At 49.5% G+C, this 20048-nt stretch overlaps 1 protein-coding gene across 6 annotated transcripts in view; it reads left to right on the top strand.

The window, feature by feature from the left end:
• Positions 1 to 4233: 4233 nt before the first annotated feature.
• Positions 4234 to 20048, top strand: part of LOC144931590 (uncharacterized) — a 36494-nt gene continuing 20679 nt past the window's right edge. For 2 of the 6 annotated variants that reach the window (XM_078855633.1, XM_078855628.1), the window contains exons 1-5: positions 4394 to 4578; positions 5162 to 6677; positions 10862 to 11006; positions 14096 to 14274; positions 16926 to 18101. In XM_078855633.1, the coding sequence (XP_078711759.1) occupies positions 5211 to 6677; positions 10862 to 11006; positions 14096 to 14274; positions 16926 to 18101 (2967 nt within the window). In that variant the 5' untranslated portion in view covers positions 4394 to 4578; positions 5162 to 5210. The other 4 variants (XM_078855632.1, XM_078855630.1, XM_078855629.1 and 1 more) reach the window with 4 other exon arrangements.

Here is a 20048-nt window from a genome sequence, read left to right as displayed (position 1 = left end):
TCAGTGTTCCGGCCTTCATAGGTCCTCGCTAACAGCACTTGCCCCTACAGTCTGTTAAGGCTACACGGGGGATCTTTGTCAGTGTGTTAGTGCGTGTGTCAGTGTGTGTGTCAGTGTGAGTTAGTGTGTATGTATTAGTGTGTATATGTTAGTGTGAGTTAGTGTGTATGTATTAGTGTGTATGTGTTAGTGTGTGTGTCAGTGTAGGTTAGTGTGTATGTGTTAGTGTGTATGTGTCAGTGTATTCGTGTGTATCAGTTCGATTCCCGCTCACGGCCAACAGCAGTGATGAAAATCTGAATCGCGTCCCGTGCCTCCGTTCGGGCAACTGAGCCCCAAATGATTACCTCGTGCGATGTGTAAACAACACCACCGGGGAGACAAAGGCGGCCGGGCGTGGTACGACCACCCACCGCCTCGTGTGATATGCCGCCCTTAAGAGGTGCTCGCTAATAGCACTTGTCCCTGCAGCGGATCTTAGTCTTTGTGCATGGCCAGAGAGATGTTGGAGTCAGCAGAGCTGCTTCAGGAGAGGCAGAACGCGAAGGGACATGGCGAATTCTCATCACCACCACCATCACCACCACCCCTTCTTCTTCTTCCCCTGTCGCACCCATTGCACTGTGCCCGTCCGTGAGCACCTGCAGTGCAGATCTGCACTGCGGTAAGAAGAGGTGAACATGCACAACAAGCCGGTGGTGCTTTGTTAAAAGGGGCATGCGAGAAAGTATGACGACGCGTATGGTGATGACTGCCAGTTGTTAACAAGGTTTGCATTCATGGCTACTGTGGAGGTTTTCGCGGTTGTGCTGTTCGCCATCATGTCCGTGTGGCTCAAAACACAGTCCTGCCGAACAACACGCAGTGTGTACAGGCCAGGACAGTGCGAACAATGGGAGATGCAGTGGAACAATGGGAGATGCAGTGGAACAATGGGAGATGCAGTGGGACAGTGGGAGATGCTGTGGAACAACGGGAGATGCTGTGGAACAATGGGAGATGCAGTGGAACAATGGGAGATGCAGTCTAACAATGGGAGATATTGTGGGACAATGGGAGATGATGTGGGACAGTGGGAGATGCTGTGGGACAATGGGAGATGCTGTGGAACAATGGGAGATGCAGTGGAACAATGGGAGATGTTGTGGGACAATGGGATACGCTGTGGAATAATGGGAGATGCAGTGGAACAATGGGAGACGCTGTGGAACAATGGGAGATGCTGTGGAAGTGCGAGACGCTGCGAGCGTTCCTTGGCCAACAACAGGCATCTGCAATGCTTCCATGGTCGCTCTCTGCTTAAATGAGCACTCGGCAGAGCATATCCATGTTGGCAGCCCTGATCAAGGGGTTCAATCCACGTTACTATGGCAGGAGAGTCTCTCGTTAGACTGCCCACTGTTGACATCCTGCAAAGTGTTAATCAATTATGAGTTGCGCGATATGACACGGCGAGACCTGCCCCCACGTAGGGATTTACAGCGCAACAAGTCGGGGCTGAATCTCTCCTGTCCGCGTGTTCCTCAATGCGTGTGGCTGCGGCATTGGGAACACTGCCGAGTATTTTAGGAAGTGGTGCCCACTGCTCACGCCCAGCACCAGCGCAATCTCTTCCACAACCAAACCCCATCTCCCGCAAATGAAGCCTCGTTTTTTTCCAGTTGTGGTTTAATTGTTTGTGGGCCAAGTGGTGGGTGTGTGAACGAAGTACTGCTAGTTTTGGTGTTTCTCATCCATCCAAGGGTGTTCACATGTTGAGAATTGTGCACCATCAGGGGTCCCCAAGTCGACTGTGCGTCTACTCAATTCTGAGCTTTATTCATGTGTGACGACAATGTGATATGTTCACAAGACTCAATATAACAGCTTATGAAAGATGAAATCCACACAAAACCCTATATACACGATAGTTATGATGATCAGGACCAACAAATATGTTGAGACCCTGGGCGTATGTATTGGTGGTTTATTCTTTTTGACCAGTTTTTGATTGAAATGTGCTGGTGTCTTCGCTAAGTGGGGCACATCTCTTGGATGATGTGTTTGGGTCAGTTTACAACAATATCAATACGCACTTTTACTTTTTTCATAAAACTGTTTCTAGATTTAATGATAGGTATTTACAACTCTCAATTGTTGCAGTCTTCAAATTCTGTTAAACACAAGGAACTGTGTTGCTATATAGTAATAGATTTTACCCTTTCAACTGGTACAAAAACTGACACCTTTATACAAGGCATCATGTTTGCAATAACCACAACACAAGCAGTCAAAATACAAACAAAAATAAACTCTGATGATGATAATGATATGCACTGTCCTTGAAGTACGCCTTTTGGCGTCATCTGGTCCAACACCAATGGAGACTAGGCTCTAAGAAAAGCTGTCTCGGGTGTGGACCAATCAACTTTAAGGACAGTGCATATCATTATCATCATCAGAGTTGTTTCTTTTTGTTTGCATTTTGACTGCTTGTGTTGTGGTTATTGAAAACATGATGCCTTGTATAAAGGTGTCAGTTTTTGTACCAGTTGAAAGGGTAAAAACCTATTACTATATTTTGCCACTGGTAAAGGAGGTCTCATAGTGTGTTGCTATAATCAACCAGGTGGGGTGTTGACTGTTTTGTTGGCCGATGCTCTGTGTTGTATTGCATTATATTCCCAAGTTTACTATGTTTGTTTTCTCATTCATTTGTACCTGATGATGGTTGCTTGTGTTGCAATTTAAACGTCGTATTCTATTATTTAATTTATTTCTACGTGACTTTACCGAAAGAACCAAAGAGTAATTCCTGCAGTCACGAAAGCTTCGAATCTAGTTTGTGTTGCTTCTGTTTTGCAACACAGTTGCATGGAGCTGAGATATTGAACCTGATCATGGCGCGTGTCTGTACAAGAACGACGAGGCTGGGTGCCTGCTCTGGGCCTTTGGGGAAAAAATTACCGAGACATTTCAAGAATATCATTCAGATGGAAAACAACCAAGATGAGTTAACACGTAATGTTTCCGCAGCCAATATAATTCACAGTAGACTTTTGGGTGAGGTCCCGTAATGATCTGTGCAAATGTATTTCGTTAAACCCCTCACCAACTGACATAAATTAAATTGTGACATTTAAAGGCGATGTGCGTTACTTATCTTTACTTTAGTATCACAGTGTTGTTATTAAACGGAGAGCTGTTATTCGTTTACAATTTCAGGCTTCTTGAATTTACCCTTGCCATGACAAGTGACCTCATCCACCTAATCAGGGTACGTGTGTCACAAGCAACAAGAATGCATTTGAAAGCTCCTTGAATAGCCCAGCAATGCAGCAGCTTTGCTTCCAGTGTTGCTCAGTTGACCACGGTTGCAATTCCCACGTTTAATTGGACAAGTCTAGAATTAAGTCATGTTTATTTGAATGTTGCTCGGGAACTTGCAAGCCAACCTCAGCTCAATGAACCATCCCCAGCGATTAGATTCATTTCTTATGAATAATAGTATTTTTTCTCGTCTCATTTGTGGGTTTTCTCGCTTTGTCTAAACTTACGGAAGAACATGTGCATAGAATGTAAAACGTTTGCATGTAAGCTATGATGACGGGCTGGTCTAGGGCTATGCCTCCTGGGAATTGGCATATGTTCGGGTTGGCAGAAATTGATTTGTCCCGATATCTAGTGGCATTGTGTTGAACTTGAATACAATCCTAGTTTGCCTTTATCCACATTAAAGGCAAACTGCGTTCTGGGGCCCAACCCATCCTGATTGGGGCCCTGTCCCCTTTCGACTCTGCGCCTTTCCCTTTCAGCCCCTCCCCTTCTGTAGGCCCCTCCCCTTTCTGTTGAGGCCCCTCCCCTTTCTGTTGAGGCCACGGCTCACCCCCAGGCACGTGGTGAGTTTGTTTGAGTCGTGGCTTCACGGTCATGCAGTTTTGATTGAGCAAGGCTGAGAAATGTCTTCAGTGGAAAAGGTGACAGTGCTCACGTCGCCGACGGTGTACATGTTGTGGCGGGTGCTCTTGAGGAACACGTCCTTTGTAATATCTGCTTGTGCACCACCTCTCACAGCGAAGTGCACAAAACTTCGCATGCAGTCTGAATGGTCAGTTGATCGATTCTCGCGCGCGATTCCTCCAGAGAAGCGCGGTAATCGATTCCCCTGGTCCCGCGCTTTTGCGGGCTCTCTCCCATTGGCCGCGAGTTCCCCGCAGCCCCCGACCTCTGACCTCTGACCGAGCGATCGGGAGGAGCTTCGCTGGGAGCGCGGGAAACGCAGATCTCGGGTCCGTGGCCGCGACCTCCCGCGACCCCGACCCTGACCCCCTCCGTCCCCGCACCCCCTGCGCGGGGTCCCGGGCCGCCCCGGGACGCGAGCGAGCGGCGTGGCGCTCGCGAGCGGTGAGGAGGGCAGGCGTGACGTCACGGCGAGGGGGCGGGGCGGGGCACGCCGCGCGGGGGAGCCTGGGCCGCGCTCCCGCGCCTCCTCCTCCTCGCTCCGAGGCGAGCGGCGGTGGCGGCAGCGGCCGAAGGAGCTGGCGGCAGCAGCGGCGCCATCAGCGGCATCAGCAGCACTCCCGCGTCCCTCTATGCTCGGTACCGCGCCTCACTGCACATTGCAGCGATGGTGGCGAGGGGAGGGGCCCCGCGTCCGTTAGTGGGAGCGGGGAGCGAGAGCCCCGCCCCTCGGCCCCGCCCCTCGTCCCCAGCCCCCGCCGCCATGTTGCGAGGCGCCTCTGGGGGAGGGGGCGGGGCTTTCTTCGGGGCGGGGCTAGATGGGGGCGGGGCTAGATGGGGGCGGAGTTGAGGGGCGGGGGGACTTAATGAGTGTGAGGAGCGGGGCTGTGCCCCCCCACCCCAAGTGGGTCCCGGCCCCGCTGGGTGATGGTGAGTGCTGGGGTGGTGGTGTTTGACGGCGCTACCGTTGAGTGACAATGGTGAGCGGTGATGGTGAGTGAGGGCGGTGAGCGGTGACTGTCGTGGTGGTGGTGGTGGTGAGTGGCAGTCGTGAGGGTGAGTGAGGCGATGGCCGCCCTTGCCCCGCGCGGCTTCAACCCCGAGCCCGGGGCCCGGCCATTGTGCTCCGCGCCGCCAGTGACGAACAAAGGCTGCGCGGGCCCGCGTCTCACCCCGCGTCTCCCTTCGCCGTCTCTCCCCCCTCCTCGTGTCGGCCCCACAGATGTGAGCGCCGAGCAGCAGCAGCAGGAGCCGGAGGCCGCCGCCACTGCATGGAGGGCTCCTCGCTGAACCGCGCGCTGCCGCCGCTGCTCGTTCGCTCCCTGCTCCCCGCGGCTCCTGCGCTCTGCGGGGGGGACCAGGGCTGGGGGGGCCCCGCGCCCAGGAACGGGCACAGCGACTACGCGGGCCCCGCTCACGACTCGGCGTTCCTCCCGCCCGGATTCTGCACCGGCCTGGACGAGGCGCGGGAGCTACAGCAGCATCGGCAGCAGCACGCGGAGGATGGGGATGTGCGGGAGGAGGAGGAGGATGGCGAAGCCTGCCCGCCCGTGCCCCAGAAGTCCACGTCCCCTGAGATCCGCCTCCGCATCACCAAGACCTACCTGAACGGCAAAGCGCAGTTTGAAGCGGCGCTGTGCAACGCGGGGCAGCAGGGGGCCGAGGGGGACGAGGAGGAGGACGCGGCGGGAGATCTGCTGCCCGAGCTGGATCCGCGTCAGGCGCAACGCGCCCTGCGGGAGCTCAGCCTCCTGCATCGGGCAGAGGAGACTGCGTCCGAGCCGGCCGAGCGCAGCCTCCTTGCCCGCGTGGCCGAGCGCCACGAGCCCCGTGAACCCCCTCGCGCCTTCGCGGCGCCGGGGTCCCTGGGCCCCGAGGGCCGCGCGTCCGCCGCCCTCACCAGCCTGGCGGAGCGCGTGTGGGGCCACTGCGGCTCCGCGGAGCCCGACGCGGCGCGGTGTGGCCTCTTTAGCCTCGACCCGTGGGCGGTCGAGCCGAGGCATGGGCCCTCGGGCCAATCTGGGAATCCACTCCAGCACAGAGGCCTGGTCCAGCCCACGCCCCACGGCCAGCCTGGACACTTACTCCAACCCGGCCCCTCACTCCACCACACGCCCTTCTTCCAGCATGCACCCTTCAGTCAACCCAGATCCTCACTCCAGTCCTTGTTCACGCTCCAGGCTGGATCCACACTTCCGCCCGGGCCTTCACTCCAGTCTGCTTCCACATCTCCACCGATGCCCTTCTTCCAAACCGAATCCATGCTCCCACTCCCTCGCATTGGCCATCCCGAGCCTACGCTCCACCCGGGGCCTGTCCACCACGCAGGGCCTGTCCACCACGCAGGGTCCATTCACCACCCAGGGCCCTCTCTCCACACCGGGCCCTCGCATCAGCCTGAGCCCACGATCCAATCCGGGTCTTCGTTACGAGCCGTTCCCACATCCCATCTTGTGCCCTCACTCCATTCTGGACCCACAAGACAGTGCGTTTCTACGCTTCAACCCATGCCCGTGATTAATTCTGACACCTCGAATCATCCCGGAGCCTCACTGCAGTCTGAACCGGGGATCCAATCGGAACCCTCGCCTGAGCCTGCGTCTTCGCTGCATTCGCCTCCTACGTTGCAGTCCGGGCCCTCAACCACTCCTGGGCCCTCTTTGCAGGTCGAGTCCTCGCCCCAGCCAGAGTCCTCGCTGCGGCCCAGGTCCAGAGCACGTCCCGGGCCCAAGCGCAAGGTGAGCACAGCGAACAGCAGCTGTGGAGCCCGAATTACTGGGTTAACATCTGGAGTTTAAGTTGATGAAGCGCTGTTTACTTTGAGCAGGTGTACCATAACATGTGACAAAAACGACATTCTGTTTTATTCACATATGCACTCTAGACCAGGACAAACATTTACTTCCTAAATTCTGAAATAAATAAATCAATGTGCAAATGGAGCAGTTTAACTTTTGTTTGAAAACTCCAGTGTTGTCTGCTTCAGGGCACAAGGGTACACGTGGAGGTGGGTGGCACTGACATCAGAAGTGTACAGTGTAGCAAGCAAACATTAAAAAGGGGGCGCGAGGCAATGGGGTGAGGGGCAGACGATTAGGGGTTGGAGCTGATCAACCATCTTCCTACCGCTCAATCTAGTCGACTGCATCCTCACACTTGCCATACCTCATACCCAAACGATAACGGCAATTCTTCCAGACACCCATTTAACGTTTTGTTTATCCTTCACCGTTGGTGTGTGTAGTCCTGGTCTGTGAGAGCGCGAGCCGGTCAGGTTTGAGTGCAATGGTTGCTGTGTGGCTGGTGAGGGTGCTGTGCCCACGTGATGAGTACCACCGCACGGACAGGGAACGCGTCTCACGAGGCGAGGACACCGCACCCGCCGTGCTCGCTGTCGCCTGCCGGGACCATGTTTGTCTTAAAGCAGGCTGCGTGTGTGGCTCTATGGCTCTCGGGCCTCCCCCGTGCGTGCACGAGGCTGGTGATGCTGTTGTGGCCAATTCAACTATATGAGTCTTCCTCTGGCCTGGGCCCACTCGGCACAGTGCTGTGTGTGCGCCGTGATGGATATGGGGATTAGTGCTCTGGGATAGAGTGGGCCGAGGGCATAAGCAGCAGCTGCACTGTTGGCAGCGTTGGGGGGCGGTGCTGTGTCCGTGGAAGCCCCGCCTGCACGCGTGCGCTGCTCAACTCCAGGCTTCTTCCGGTACCCTGTGTGCAGCGCTGCGCCTTGCAGTTGTGATTTAAGTGTGCGCCAATTAGGGACTTGAGCATGACTCTGTGAGCCTCAGGCTTTGTTGCTGACCCCGAAGAGTCCAATAGTTACAGTGCGTTTCTCATCTCGTGCATGCTGGCTTTGTCAGGACAACTTTCATTATCCTTGCCGTTGCTCGGGGCAGCATAAACAGGACACCTTTAATGTTGTCTCCACCAAGGTTGATCTCTTCCCATGAGAGATACATTCAACCTTTCACTGACACCGCTGAGTGTTTCTTATCAGCCTTCTGTAATGATTTAAAAGCGTAGCGCTATTTGTAGTTGGGTATCTGTGTGGAAATGTAACTGCTATTTGGCACTGTATAATAATGTTTAAAGTGCTCAGCCCAAGTATATAATTAAGATTGACTGAAGTGCTATTGGTCTGGACATTAACCATTTTCCGCTAAAATATCTACTTGGCAGAAAATACGAAAAAGAAAATTACAGGACATGAAGTTCCTCCCATTGTCACCTGGAGAGATGGCAATGACTGAGCTCTACAGGTTTAGAAATCAAAATACACCGAGTAGCAGGGTTGCCATACCTCACTGGAAGTGCCCTAAATGACTGCATTGTGTGCATTTAAAATATTACGAACCATGTCGAAAATTGAGGAGATGCACTCCCTTGACTGGGCTATTAATGCACCCATCCAGTCAACTAAGCAAGCCTAATTTGATACCCTTGTGGCTTTGTCTGTTGGTTCTGTTATACATTTCTATCCATATCCTACATCCAGCCAACGCTTAACATCTTCCATGGCACCCTTAGCCTCATACTTCTGGAGGTCCTTGGATGAGTAACTCAGTCTCTTGAAAGCTTGTCTATATCGCACTGTGTTCTGGCCATCTTACTGCACGACCCTCATGGACCTGTGGAATCTAGTTTCAATGTTCTCCTTTCTGCTGCACCACTTTGCAAACTTGGTGACAAGGCTCACAGGATTGGTCGTCTTAAATCTTGTGGGATGCTTTATGTGTTGCCCAGCGCCACCGCCACCCTCATGATTTTGAACCAATACATGAATACATGTACGTGACGTTTACCTGTAGCGAGTCAATGGTGTTGCCGTGATGCTTGCACCTCCAACGTGAGTGTCAAGGGCGCATGCTGCATGCCCGCTGTCCGAAGCCTCACTCTGTTGCAGGCCTGCATGCTGCTGTTGCACTCCTCCCAGGGCTTCGACTGGGTTACAGAATCCCTTGTCCCCTGACTGCTACGCACCTGTGTGGAGGTCACAGACCTTGACCTGTATGGGTTCTGGGTTGACCAATTGTTCACCCTGATCTCCTGTTTGTGCTCTCTCCCTTGCCCCATCTCCTCTCCCTACTGGGCCCCCCCTCCTGTCCTTCTCGCCTGTTCACTCCTTGCATCCCCCATGAGCCCCATGTGCTGCCAGTCTGGATGTTGGAGTCCCCTTCCCCGACTGCGCCGTGACAGATGTGGTTATGTTTCACCTTGGTTATTCATTAAATGAGGCATCTGGGTAACCATGTGACTATGCTACCTCTTCCAGTAGAGACGTCTCTATTTTTGTGGCCTCTTCTGGCAGTGCAACTGGTCTCATGGGGGATTTATGCTTTGGTAATTGATGGGACCAATGCAGTTGCCATCACTGTCTGTGAAAAAAACTGCTTTTACGCGAGTCTAAAATCTTGGTTAGGTCACCTTAACTCGCCCAGGAAAATGTGAAAATAAGGCAAATGATAAACGGTTCCTGTGCTTCACGATCCCCAGCAGCAGAGGACAGCCACATCCCCTGGTGTGTGCAGCACCGCACGTGTTATGCGAGGCGTGCGTGGTGTGTCACCGCCTATAAAAGACCAGAAGCGAACGCGTAATGTAATTTGTATGAGCATGTACCTCATGCCACCCTCTAAAAATCCATGTGAGCCATTCCTGCAGAGTCTGATAATTTAATCGTGGCTATTGCGATGTGGTGGCCCCTGCAGGACATTGTTTTGTGTCGCGATATAGCGCGTGCTTCATGCCGTCATGAAGATGTAATCGTGCAGGTCGCGGAGCCGCATTCCAGATTTCTTTCCGTGTTTTGCGTTCGCAAGTAACCCAAGTAATTGTCTCGGCTGTAAAATAATTAAATTAAATGTTAATAGAAGTAATTTACAATTAACATTGATTACAAATATCAATTCAAGTTTAGGATGTGACGGCTCTTGCCTTTGCTGTCAACTCTGCTAGATTCATAGCAGTTGCACAGTTGAGACCCGACCCTCAATGTCTGCTCTTAAAGTCTCATTGTGACTGTCCTTGGGCTTTGGTCACTAACGCCTGGGTTAAATTCAACTGCCGGTCTCTGTAACCTGCACTTTTCCATCCTGTACACGTGTCCCACTGTCCCACCCATTGCAACCTCCTCATGATTGCCTGTAATGCCACGTTCTATTCCAAACTTCCCAGTCATTTGCCCAAAGGTGTGTAGTTTGCCACCCAAGTTGATTATACATGCGTTTCTTGCTTGATTAACAGTGCTGTGAGTAAGCCATTTGAACCCCAATGAGTCTGCGCTTTTGTAAGGGTGTAGACTTGTATGCCTGCACAGCGTGCCGTTTGTCAGGCTTCTGTTGTTCTGCAACCTCTAGTGGGCGTTACAGCATCGCTAATCCTTACTCCACCCACAGTGCGCATGCTTGGGTGAAGGCTTTACTCTGCCAAGATGTCTCCCATTCTCTTGCCCATCGACTTGCAGAGTCATGTAGCAGCTGTGTTCTCAGAGGAGACTGGGAAATGAACTTGTGAAATGCTGAAATTGTGCTGCTCTGGTGAACTGAGGGTAATTAAAACATAAATAACACACATTGCTTCATCACTAATGTGAATACATTAATTGAATCCAAATGGTGGTCATCTGGATCAATGAGCATTTCTTTAAACAATGCAAACTGTGCATCCTGCAGGAGTGTGCAACCTCTCTAAATCATGCCACTGGTTAACCACGTATTCTGAGAAAGGGCAAAATGCACGATGTGACATTTAAACAGACACTGCTGGGTTAAATGTATCCTGAAGTAGAGTTTCAGTATATATTGAATGCCGTTTAATGTTCATTGTGTTGTGAGAGTCTTCCCTTTGCTTGTACAGTGCTCTATACTACTGATGGATGATTGGAGCGTGTGTCTGTGACTGCCTGTGCTGCTGTGTGCAGGGTGTGGTAGGCCGTGGCAAACAGTGCCGGGCCCCCATGCGCCACATTCCAGGGGATCTCGTGTGGAGCAAGGTGGCGGGTCACCCCTGGTGGCCCTGTGTGGTGACCTCTGACCCAAACGTCGGCAGCCACACTCGCGTGAAAGGTACCCCTATCTCTCTCCCCCTGCAGTGTACTCTGCAGCTCAGCCCGGCCGTGGCTCTCGGGGCATGCCTATGGCTACTCGCCTGAGGCCTTGCCTCAGTCTATGTGAACCTCAGTACATGAGTATTTTATTTTACACAATTGCTGAGCCTAGGCCCAAAGGTTCAAAATGTCAAATTGCCACCAACAACGATCACTATTGAAGTTGTCATAGGAGTGCAACGTGTTTTTTTGATTGAGCAAGGTTGTTACAAGAGCTTGGGGGAAAAAAACTGGGACGGAATTTTAAAAGTCAAGCAGTGCGAGTGAATAAGCAGAAATAGAAGTAAGGTGACCTGCAGTGTGGCTGTTGAACTCTGTATGGATTCGACAAAAGTCAGTTTTGTCGACCAAGTCTTCAACGTATGGAGGAAGTTCTCAGGAACCGTAACCATTGCAGCAGTAGCAGTATGAGAGTGATAAGGAGGTGATGGACTGCTGGTCAGAGAGTGACTAGAGTGCATCGGTGAGTAACTAGGTGAGAACCGACACCACTACAGAGATGTGGTGGCTGTGTTTGGTGGTGAACTGTGTACAGGCAGTCCTCGACATACAACACCTGACTTACGAACATCCTCACGAACCAGCTTCCATAATATATTTTTTACATCGACTTAAAAAGTGAACTCGCACTTGCAAACAGAATCGCCGGAACTATTTTGTTCAGCAGAGCGAAATGTAATGAGTCGAGTCGCGTTGTGCTGGGAGTGAGTGTGTGTGCATGAAAGTGAGCATCTTCCTGGTTTTTTCGGTAAAGTCACGTAGAAGGGAAGTAATAAAATAATAAAAATAAAACATAATAAAATGAAACAATTCTCACGACGTTTCGGCCACAACGCAAGCAGCCGTCCTCAGGTGAAGAATGAGACAATCCAAGCTAGGAGCTTACATATAAGCTGGGTTGGGGGTGGGAGAAGAGCGCCTTAACAAAAAGAATGTGCATATCAAGAGGAATTTAGCATATACATGGGAAATGCGCAGGGGGCGGGGGGGCTTCAAAGTCATACCATGCCCACGCACTATGCAGGATCAAGAGCACCAAGGGGGGGTGCAGGGATTAGCATTAACAAAGGAAAGGAATGCCAATGATATGTAGCTGCAGTTACTAAACAACACCGTAGAAAACTAAAGTATAAACTACATACAAAAAACTAAAATATAAACTGCATAGCACCATCAGTATACTTACTATACTCTACAATAAGCTGAGTTACTAACAGCAAGTAATACATTACAATTCTACGTCGTAAAAGTTATATAATATGCTTCCATCTAAACTTTATTCTCTTACATCAACCGATCATATACCGTACTATATACTGCCATAGATAAACCCAACATTAAATTATATACTGTATTGCAATAAACCACATTTCAACATAACACTATGTATTATTCTACCTACCCTAATGTGTATCAAAATGGTTTATTACGTCCTTCCAATGATTGCTAAGCCAGAATCCATCTTCTCGATTAAAATTGTCTCTGTGTTTGTATATGTGGATCGCCTCATGAACGAATCTCTCATGATAGCCAGGTGGCTTGCAGAGAACCTCTGTCTTGGAGAAGTCAATGTCATGTGAGCCCACTGAGTTGTAACAGTGATCTGCCACGGCTGAGGTGTTTGTCCTACCGTGTTTCAGGTCAGCTTTATGTTCACGGATGCGGTCCGAGACATGTCGTTTGGTTTGTCCAATGTAACTGCTACCACAGAGGCAACTTAGTTTGTAGACACCAGGGTGCTGTATGTCTGGAACCACATCTTTTACAGACGGTACCAGATCACGGATTTTTTTTTAGTTTTCTACGGTGTTTAGTAACTGCAGCTACATATCATTGGCATTCCTTTCCTTTGTTAATGCTAATCCCTGCACCCCCCCTTGGTGCTCTTGATCCTGCATAGTGCGTGGGCATGGTATGACTTTGAAGCCCCCCCGCCCCCTGCGCATTTCCCATGTATATGCTAAATTCCTCTTGATATGCACATTCTTTTTGTTAAGGCGCTCTTCTCCCACCCCCAACCCAGCTTATATGTAAGCTCCTAGCTTGGATTGTCTCATTCTTCACCTGAGGACGGCTGCTTGCGTTGTGGCCGAAACGTCGTGAGAATTGTTTCATTTTATTATGTTTTATTTTTATTATTTTATTACTTCCCTTCTACGTGACTTTACCGAAAAAAACCAGGAAGATGAATCCCTGCAGTCACGAAAGCTTTAAATCGAAAAATGAAAGTGAGCAGATGGAGATGTTTGTTGTGGCCTGTCATTCTGCGCTTTAGATGGCTTTATGGACCTTTTCCCTCTTGCTGCATGGAACCTAAGTTTGCTTGTGTTTTTTTATGTTACTCCGAATATCTACCATGTAATTTCAAAATACAACCCTGTGATCTGAGACATTGAGATACTTTCAAGAGAGTCCTGGGTGAGCACAAGAAGGGAAGTAAAAATACGGCCTGAAAATGTTTGCAAAGACAAAAGATGTCAACTAAAAAAAATAGTAAAAACAACACCACAAACAGCAACTGATTATACTCTTTGGTTCTTTCGGTAAAGTCACATAGGTATAAAATAAAATAGATAACGACGTTTCGGGCGCAACACAAGCGTCCGTCATCAGGTGGGAAAGCATGGTGTTATACCTACGTGACTTTACCGAAAGAACCAAAGAGTATGGATTCCTGCAGTCACGAAAGCTTCAAATCAAGATAGCAACTTATTATTTGAGAATAAAATTATTATTAAACCACAATAAATTAATTGGAGATTTTATTTTATCTCTGCTATACCTCAAAAAGGGGTCTTGTCTTACGCATGAAGAACTTGATCAAGCCTGCAGTGGAGCTGCGTTGGCTGTGTGCGTCTCTGCAAGTGTCATTGCGGCTGTGGCATGTGTCGCCCTCGAACTGTGCAACCAAACTCGGTGTGATCTTCAGAGTTGGAAGGAAGCCACAGAAGTAGGGGGGAGCCTCTGCTCGTGATGATAGGAGCCACTCGGAGGGCGCCACGGAGGTGCTCCTTGCCCATCTGTCCTCGGTGCGTCCTGTTGCTGCAGAATACGCCAAATCGACGGTGCGCCACTACCACATCGTGCTGCTGGGCGGCGGTGTGGTGCAGCGCACCTGGGTGGCCGACAAGAGCACCGTGCCGTTTGAGGGGCAACACCAGTTCGAGCAGCTGCAGGGTGACGCTCCGTGGGGCGGCTCTGCTGTCAATGAAGCAAGTGGCCCCAAGGTGAGCACCGCAAAGGGGCCTGGTGTTCTTCCCACAATCCCCAAAGTGGTGGTGGGTGCCACCCACAAATTAGATTGAAAACTCATTTGTTTAGTGTTTAAATTTGTTGTTCTTCCCTGCACCTCCGATTGGCACGGTTGACTACGCGTGGTGTGAAAGAAGTTCTACCTACATACACAACTACTAATGCTCGACAGCACTGCTTGCATCGTGATTGGTGGGAGAAGTGAGAAATATGCCAGGATGGTGTTGAGAAGAGACAATATCATGGTTCATTTTTTCTAACTGGCCTCGTGTTGTGCAGCATTTCTCAAGATGTGGGTCACCATCCTCAGGGGTCCAATTGTAATGAGATGGACTCGGGACTCTTTAAATGCGGGTGCATTTAGAGGGTCCAGAAACCCCAAATTGTATTTTATATTTTAGGTTGCAAATGTTTCGGTCACATTAAAGGGGTCTCTGGTTGGAAGAGTTTGAACAGCCCTGATTTAGAGGAAATATTTATTTACTTTCCTGGAGAAAATTGATAATCAGAGTTTGCTAATACAGCAGTAATTGTTACCTTGACACAGGTTTTCGCATTCAATATTATAATCCTGAATTGGCAGTAATTGTGTTAACAGGGATGGGTTAACACAATTAGTGGGAGAGGTGAGTTGCAGGTGTGTGTGCAGTTGTGATGAATGTGAAGTGTAATGTTGTCTTGGTTGTAAGTTATTCTGTAAGTTCTGAGGTGGCGGTGTTCTCCAATAACTACTTATGATCATTTATTTACGGATGTGGTTATTAGGTCTGCACGGGTGGGCGTTGTTACCTGCATTCCTGCACGGAGAGCCCAAGGGCTGCACATGTACAAAGCAATATAAGCTACAACTCTATCTGGCATGTGTGTGCAAACCTAATGCAGTCATAACATTGTGTGGGCATGCACACACGACATCCAAACGTAGATGTCTAACGGTTTGGCCTAATGCCAATTCCATAGCAGGTTATAAAACACGTCTATGAGATGGAATTGCTGGAAAATACTTAGCATAAGAGTAGATTAACTGAACCTGAAGGTAATATTTGCAGACTTTGAAAACATTGCAGTCATGGCTGTTTTGAATATGATTTAAGCTACATTTCCTTGTTTTTGTCTGTTTAGTCTTCATTATTAAGGATGTTGATAAACTAAACAAACTAAATCCATAACTGCCATTAATATGTGAGTATGTACGGGTTAGCATTCTAATATCAAGCATAGTAAAATGAGTAACATTAAATATAATTTTTACACTTTTCAGCAAAGGTCAACAGCATTGATGCATAAGCTCAGACCTGGAGTGAGGGGTCACAATAACTCTTGTACAGATGATAAAATATAAATTAAATATTAGTGTAGAGTTGTCTTGCTATAAGCAATTTACCCGATAGCATGCCATCGTAATGAAAGGGATGCCAAAAACTAGCCGATTAAATATATGTAAGCCTTTTCGGCCACGGTGATGATGTCACATGCCTAGATGTCATTATGCATGACATCTCATGACACGTCATGCGCCATTTCAGGTCATCGCATTGTGAGGCGCGGAAGGGTATGTTATTAATCGTTTACAGCCGTGATTCATTCGCTGTTGGACAAAGGTCTTCCTAAGCCTGTGCCATCTCTCATGGTTCAAACAATCCACCTAGCACCTGCACACATGATAAAATCAATGCAAATTTATGCTTTTTTGTGTATTTTAATGGAATAATTTATCTCGGAGGAAACGCAGTGAAAACCAACACAAAAAGGCGATAACACTCAAAAGTCTTTCATGACATTCTCTATGGTATTCACCAGCTTGCCTCCAGTGTTGGGTTTCTGGTGTGTGCCATCATGCCCAGCACAGGTCTTTTATTTGCATACTGTCTAGGACAGGGGTCGGCAACCTACGGCTCCGGAGCCGCATGCGGCTCTTTACGGGCTGCTTCTTGACGATATGTACGTATGTACAGTATGTACTCAGATGCATTGCGGCTCGTGAAATACTGAATTTTGTACCGAATTGGAAAGAAATGGCTCTTCTTGTTATTTTGGTTGCCGACCCCTGGTCTAGGATGACCACCAAGAGCAGATACAGAATCAAGAATCAGGATATGTATACTGGCGGAATACGATGGCCTATAAACGTCTTTTTCACAGATGTCCAGTAGGGGCAGATCAGAACGTTGCAACAACAGACAATACAAAAACAAAAGGAGTGCAAAATATAGAGAAGGTAGAACAAAAACTTTATATATACAAATCAAACTAAGCAATTGTTTTATCTTACCAGGTAAAGTCCACTGAGCTAGTAGTTTCTTTTTCAGAAGCGACCTGGCCACAAATGGTAGCTCAACGAAAGTAGCTAATCATACAAACATTGCACAGAACACCATAGTGAGTATATTAATGGCCAAGGTAATATTACGTGACCAATACTGATTTTTACCAGTATTGCATGCCGATGGTCAGATTGACGTGCAAGGAATGCACTTACTTTGATTGTGGTGTTTGTTGGGGGTCCTGAGCCATGTGTCTATGTGCAAACGTGATGCAGTCATAACAGATGCCACTTTAACGTATGCCCCGCTGGTGCTATTCATGACTGCCAAGCCCCACGTGATGCTCCCTTGCCTCTCCGCAGCTCTCGAAGCACTTCTCGGCCAAGGTGCGTGCGCAGTGGGAGGAGGGGATGGCGGAGGTGGCGAAGGCCCAACCACTGTCATGCGATGAGCGGCACGATGCCTACAGCCGCCCAACGTGTGATGGTGCCGGGGCCTCGGGCTCCCCACGTGCCACTGCGCCCACTAGCAGCCCAGCTCCGCCCGCCAACTGCGGCAAGCCGGACCTCCAGGCACGCGCAAATACCGAGCAAAAGGGAGGGCAGAGTGGCCACGCAGCAGAGAGAAATGGCCGGCAGTCGCCGCGCTCAAGCGACTCGCCCGGGTCCGGCACTGGACCAACGTTACCAAACTTCTTCAGCAGCCACATGTTCCCCTCGTCCATCTCCAACATTCAGCAGCTGGTCAACAGTCAGCAGCTTTTCCCGAACACCGCCAACAACCACTCGGAGTCAGGGAGCAAACGTGGAGGAGCATCGCGACCCCGCATCAGGAAGCGCCAGGGAGCCAGTGATGCCTCACGCCCCACTGCCTCTCTCCGTCAGCAGCAGCAACAGCTCCAAATAGATGCAGCCAAAGTGCCGCCACCTGCTGCTGTGGACACCATCATAGCCCAAGGCAGCAAGCAGTTGGTTGTACAGCCGACTACTGGTCGCCAAAGGTCACGTCCTTCTGCAGGGACGGCCAGCAAAAGCACCTCGACATCTAGAAATCGTCAGTCGGCTGCGGGTAGTTCCTGTAAGCAGCCCGGTACCAGTAGTGCCCCTGTAAGCTCTGGCTGTACAGGTACAGAAGCTGCCACTGAGGGCATTGTGTCGAGCGCAGCCGGCGGAGCAGCCATGAGTAACGGCAAGAAGAGACAGAGGCGCGTGAGAGCCCCCGCTTCGGTTAAGAGCGCTGCTGGCGCTTCTGTGCCCAAAAGGGCGCTTCGCAAGAGGGACAGAAAGACGAGCGCAGGGCGGGTGGCTGCACATCCTGAGGGCTCCAAGCAGGGAGATGGGGCGCAGGCAGCCGCACGCATGGACGCCACCGGAGCCTCCGCTGCGTGCGTGGTCACGGGGGAGGCTTCATCAGCTGCTCCTGCCCCTGACCCGGCCGTGAGCAAGAAGAAGAAAAGCAACCCTCCCCCCCAGGGCAGCAAGCGGAGTGAGATGGCCCTGGCGCGCTACAACTACTTCTGCCAGAAGCACCGACCACAGGTGAGAGCACAGACGGAACCGCACCCGGCGCTTGAATCGGGCAAGGCACAGGTCACGGGGGTCGCAGGATCACGGGGGTTGGTGTACTGTGTCACATGGTGAGCCTTGTCTTCCATGGTCAGGGCTTTTCACACGGGAAGTGTGGACAGCTGTAGGTCGCTTCACCATGCCCGCACTCCTTGATTAATTCCCATTGTAGGACCTCATTAAATGTTGGCAATGCCATGTATTTTCTTACCACGAAGCGGACGTGAAGGCTTTGTAAGGAATTGTTTAATGTGCACATTTTCTGCATATCAACAACGTGTTGACTTGCATATTATCACGCATTGTGGAAAGTGGGGTCCTGTATAAAAACAAACTGAGCAATCTTGGTGTGCCAAAAACACATTATATATTTGCTTGGCTGTCTCTTTTCTATAACCTGACTGGTGTGGATATTACATTGTGTAGGTTGATTGCTTTTCTCTTTTTTTCTTTTTCCTCAATGTTTTTTTCTCACAACGAAATAAGTTTCCTTGATTTCAGCTGTTATTCAATAAGGGAGCATCGAGCAAAGGTCACGTGATCCCGAGGGCACTTCTGTTGCTGGAGACATGAACATTTCCGTGTCATCTTCTCCACAGAGCAGAGGCTACGTGTGTGCAGGGGACTACGTTGTAACTCATTAAGATCATCAGTGCAGGTGCTACTTACTCTAAAAAGACTGCTTTTTATAGGCACAATGTGTTTGTGTTGTCCTAACTTTCTCTATTTAATCATATTCAGAATTGTATCAATTATGGTATTTGAAAACTAATATGGGTCATAATCGTAAATGAGACGTGGTCAGTGTTATTGGTCAGTTGTATGGCAATGGGATGAGGTAGGAGGCAGACCTGTGCCACTCAGATTCTTGTTTGGCTGAGAACGCTGGCTCTGCACCACAGATTCTGTTTAAGGAGAAACTTAAACATTCTTCTTTAAACTCTGGTGTGGCCCATCTGCTTTTGACAGAGGCAATGCGCCCCATTCCCCGCATTTTTATACGATTACAAAGCAATTGAGATATCATTGCCAGGTTAAGTTGAATGAAATCACTGATGGATGATGATGCTGCTTTTGTTTTGTATTTCAGAGTTAATTTTCCACTTAGACTTAAGAGCAGTATTCCACTGCGACATTGATAATTTCTAATTTTATTCTAATTTGTGTGTGAATGCTTGAGCTTCAGATGCACAAATGTTTAAGTGGATATCCCAGCATGACCAGTCTTCTCCTTCATATGGCTAATAAAGTTGAGCAACAACATATTTTCCATTAAGGTGATTGAGACAGATAATTGTGGAAGGAATTGCAGAGTGTTACTTTGATGCCCCCTTGATATTTGTGAGCTGGGCATTGAGTCCTTATGTGTTCCATGGTCTGTTTTCGGTGGCTACAGTTGTACACAGGAGAGGTTTTAACTTTCTATTTGTGCATCAAGTAACCGCATTTGCCCTGGTTTGTGCGGTGGATGCGGTTTAGGATTATTGGCCCATAATCATTAGAGAAGATCGAAGAAGGATCTTTTGCGTAAGGTGTATGTGTGTGACTTGTGAACTCCGTTTGGCTTTCCAAACATTGGGGTTGAAGTTTGATTGTTGAAAGTTAAGCACGTGGGTCCAAAATGGTTTGCGCGAAACCAGTTACATGCATGACCAGTTACTTTCTCAGGAAGAGAAGGCATTGAGGTATCACTGGTGACAGCGGCAAGGTGGTCTGGAGAGATTATTTCAGCTGTGCTGAGGAACTACGAACAGAAGTAAAATCCACCAACTGTGATCATCTTTCATTTCCTCTCGGACATGAATCTTACATGATTTGTGTAACACCGCACACAAGTGCGAGCGTGCAGCTTGTCAAAGGATGGTGGAGACGCGATAACTAAATGCCCTATCAGTTGTGTTAATTTTGTGTGGCAGCATT

Source organism: Lampetra fluviatilis, chromosome 4 (assembly GCF_964198595.1).
Source record: "Lampetra fluviatilis chromosome 4, kcLamFluv1.1, whole genome shotgun sequence".
NCBI lineage: Eukaryota > Metazoa > Chordata > Hyperoartia > Petromyzontiformes > Petromyzontidae > Lampetra > Lampetra fluviatilis.
Note: the sequence above shows the minus strand (reverse complement) of the source record. Positions and strands in the feature narration are given on the sequence as shown.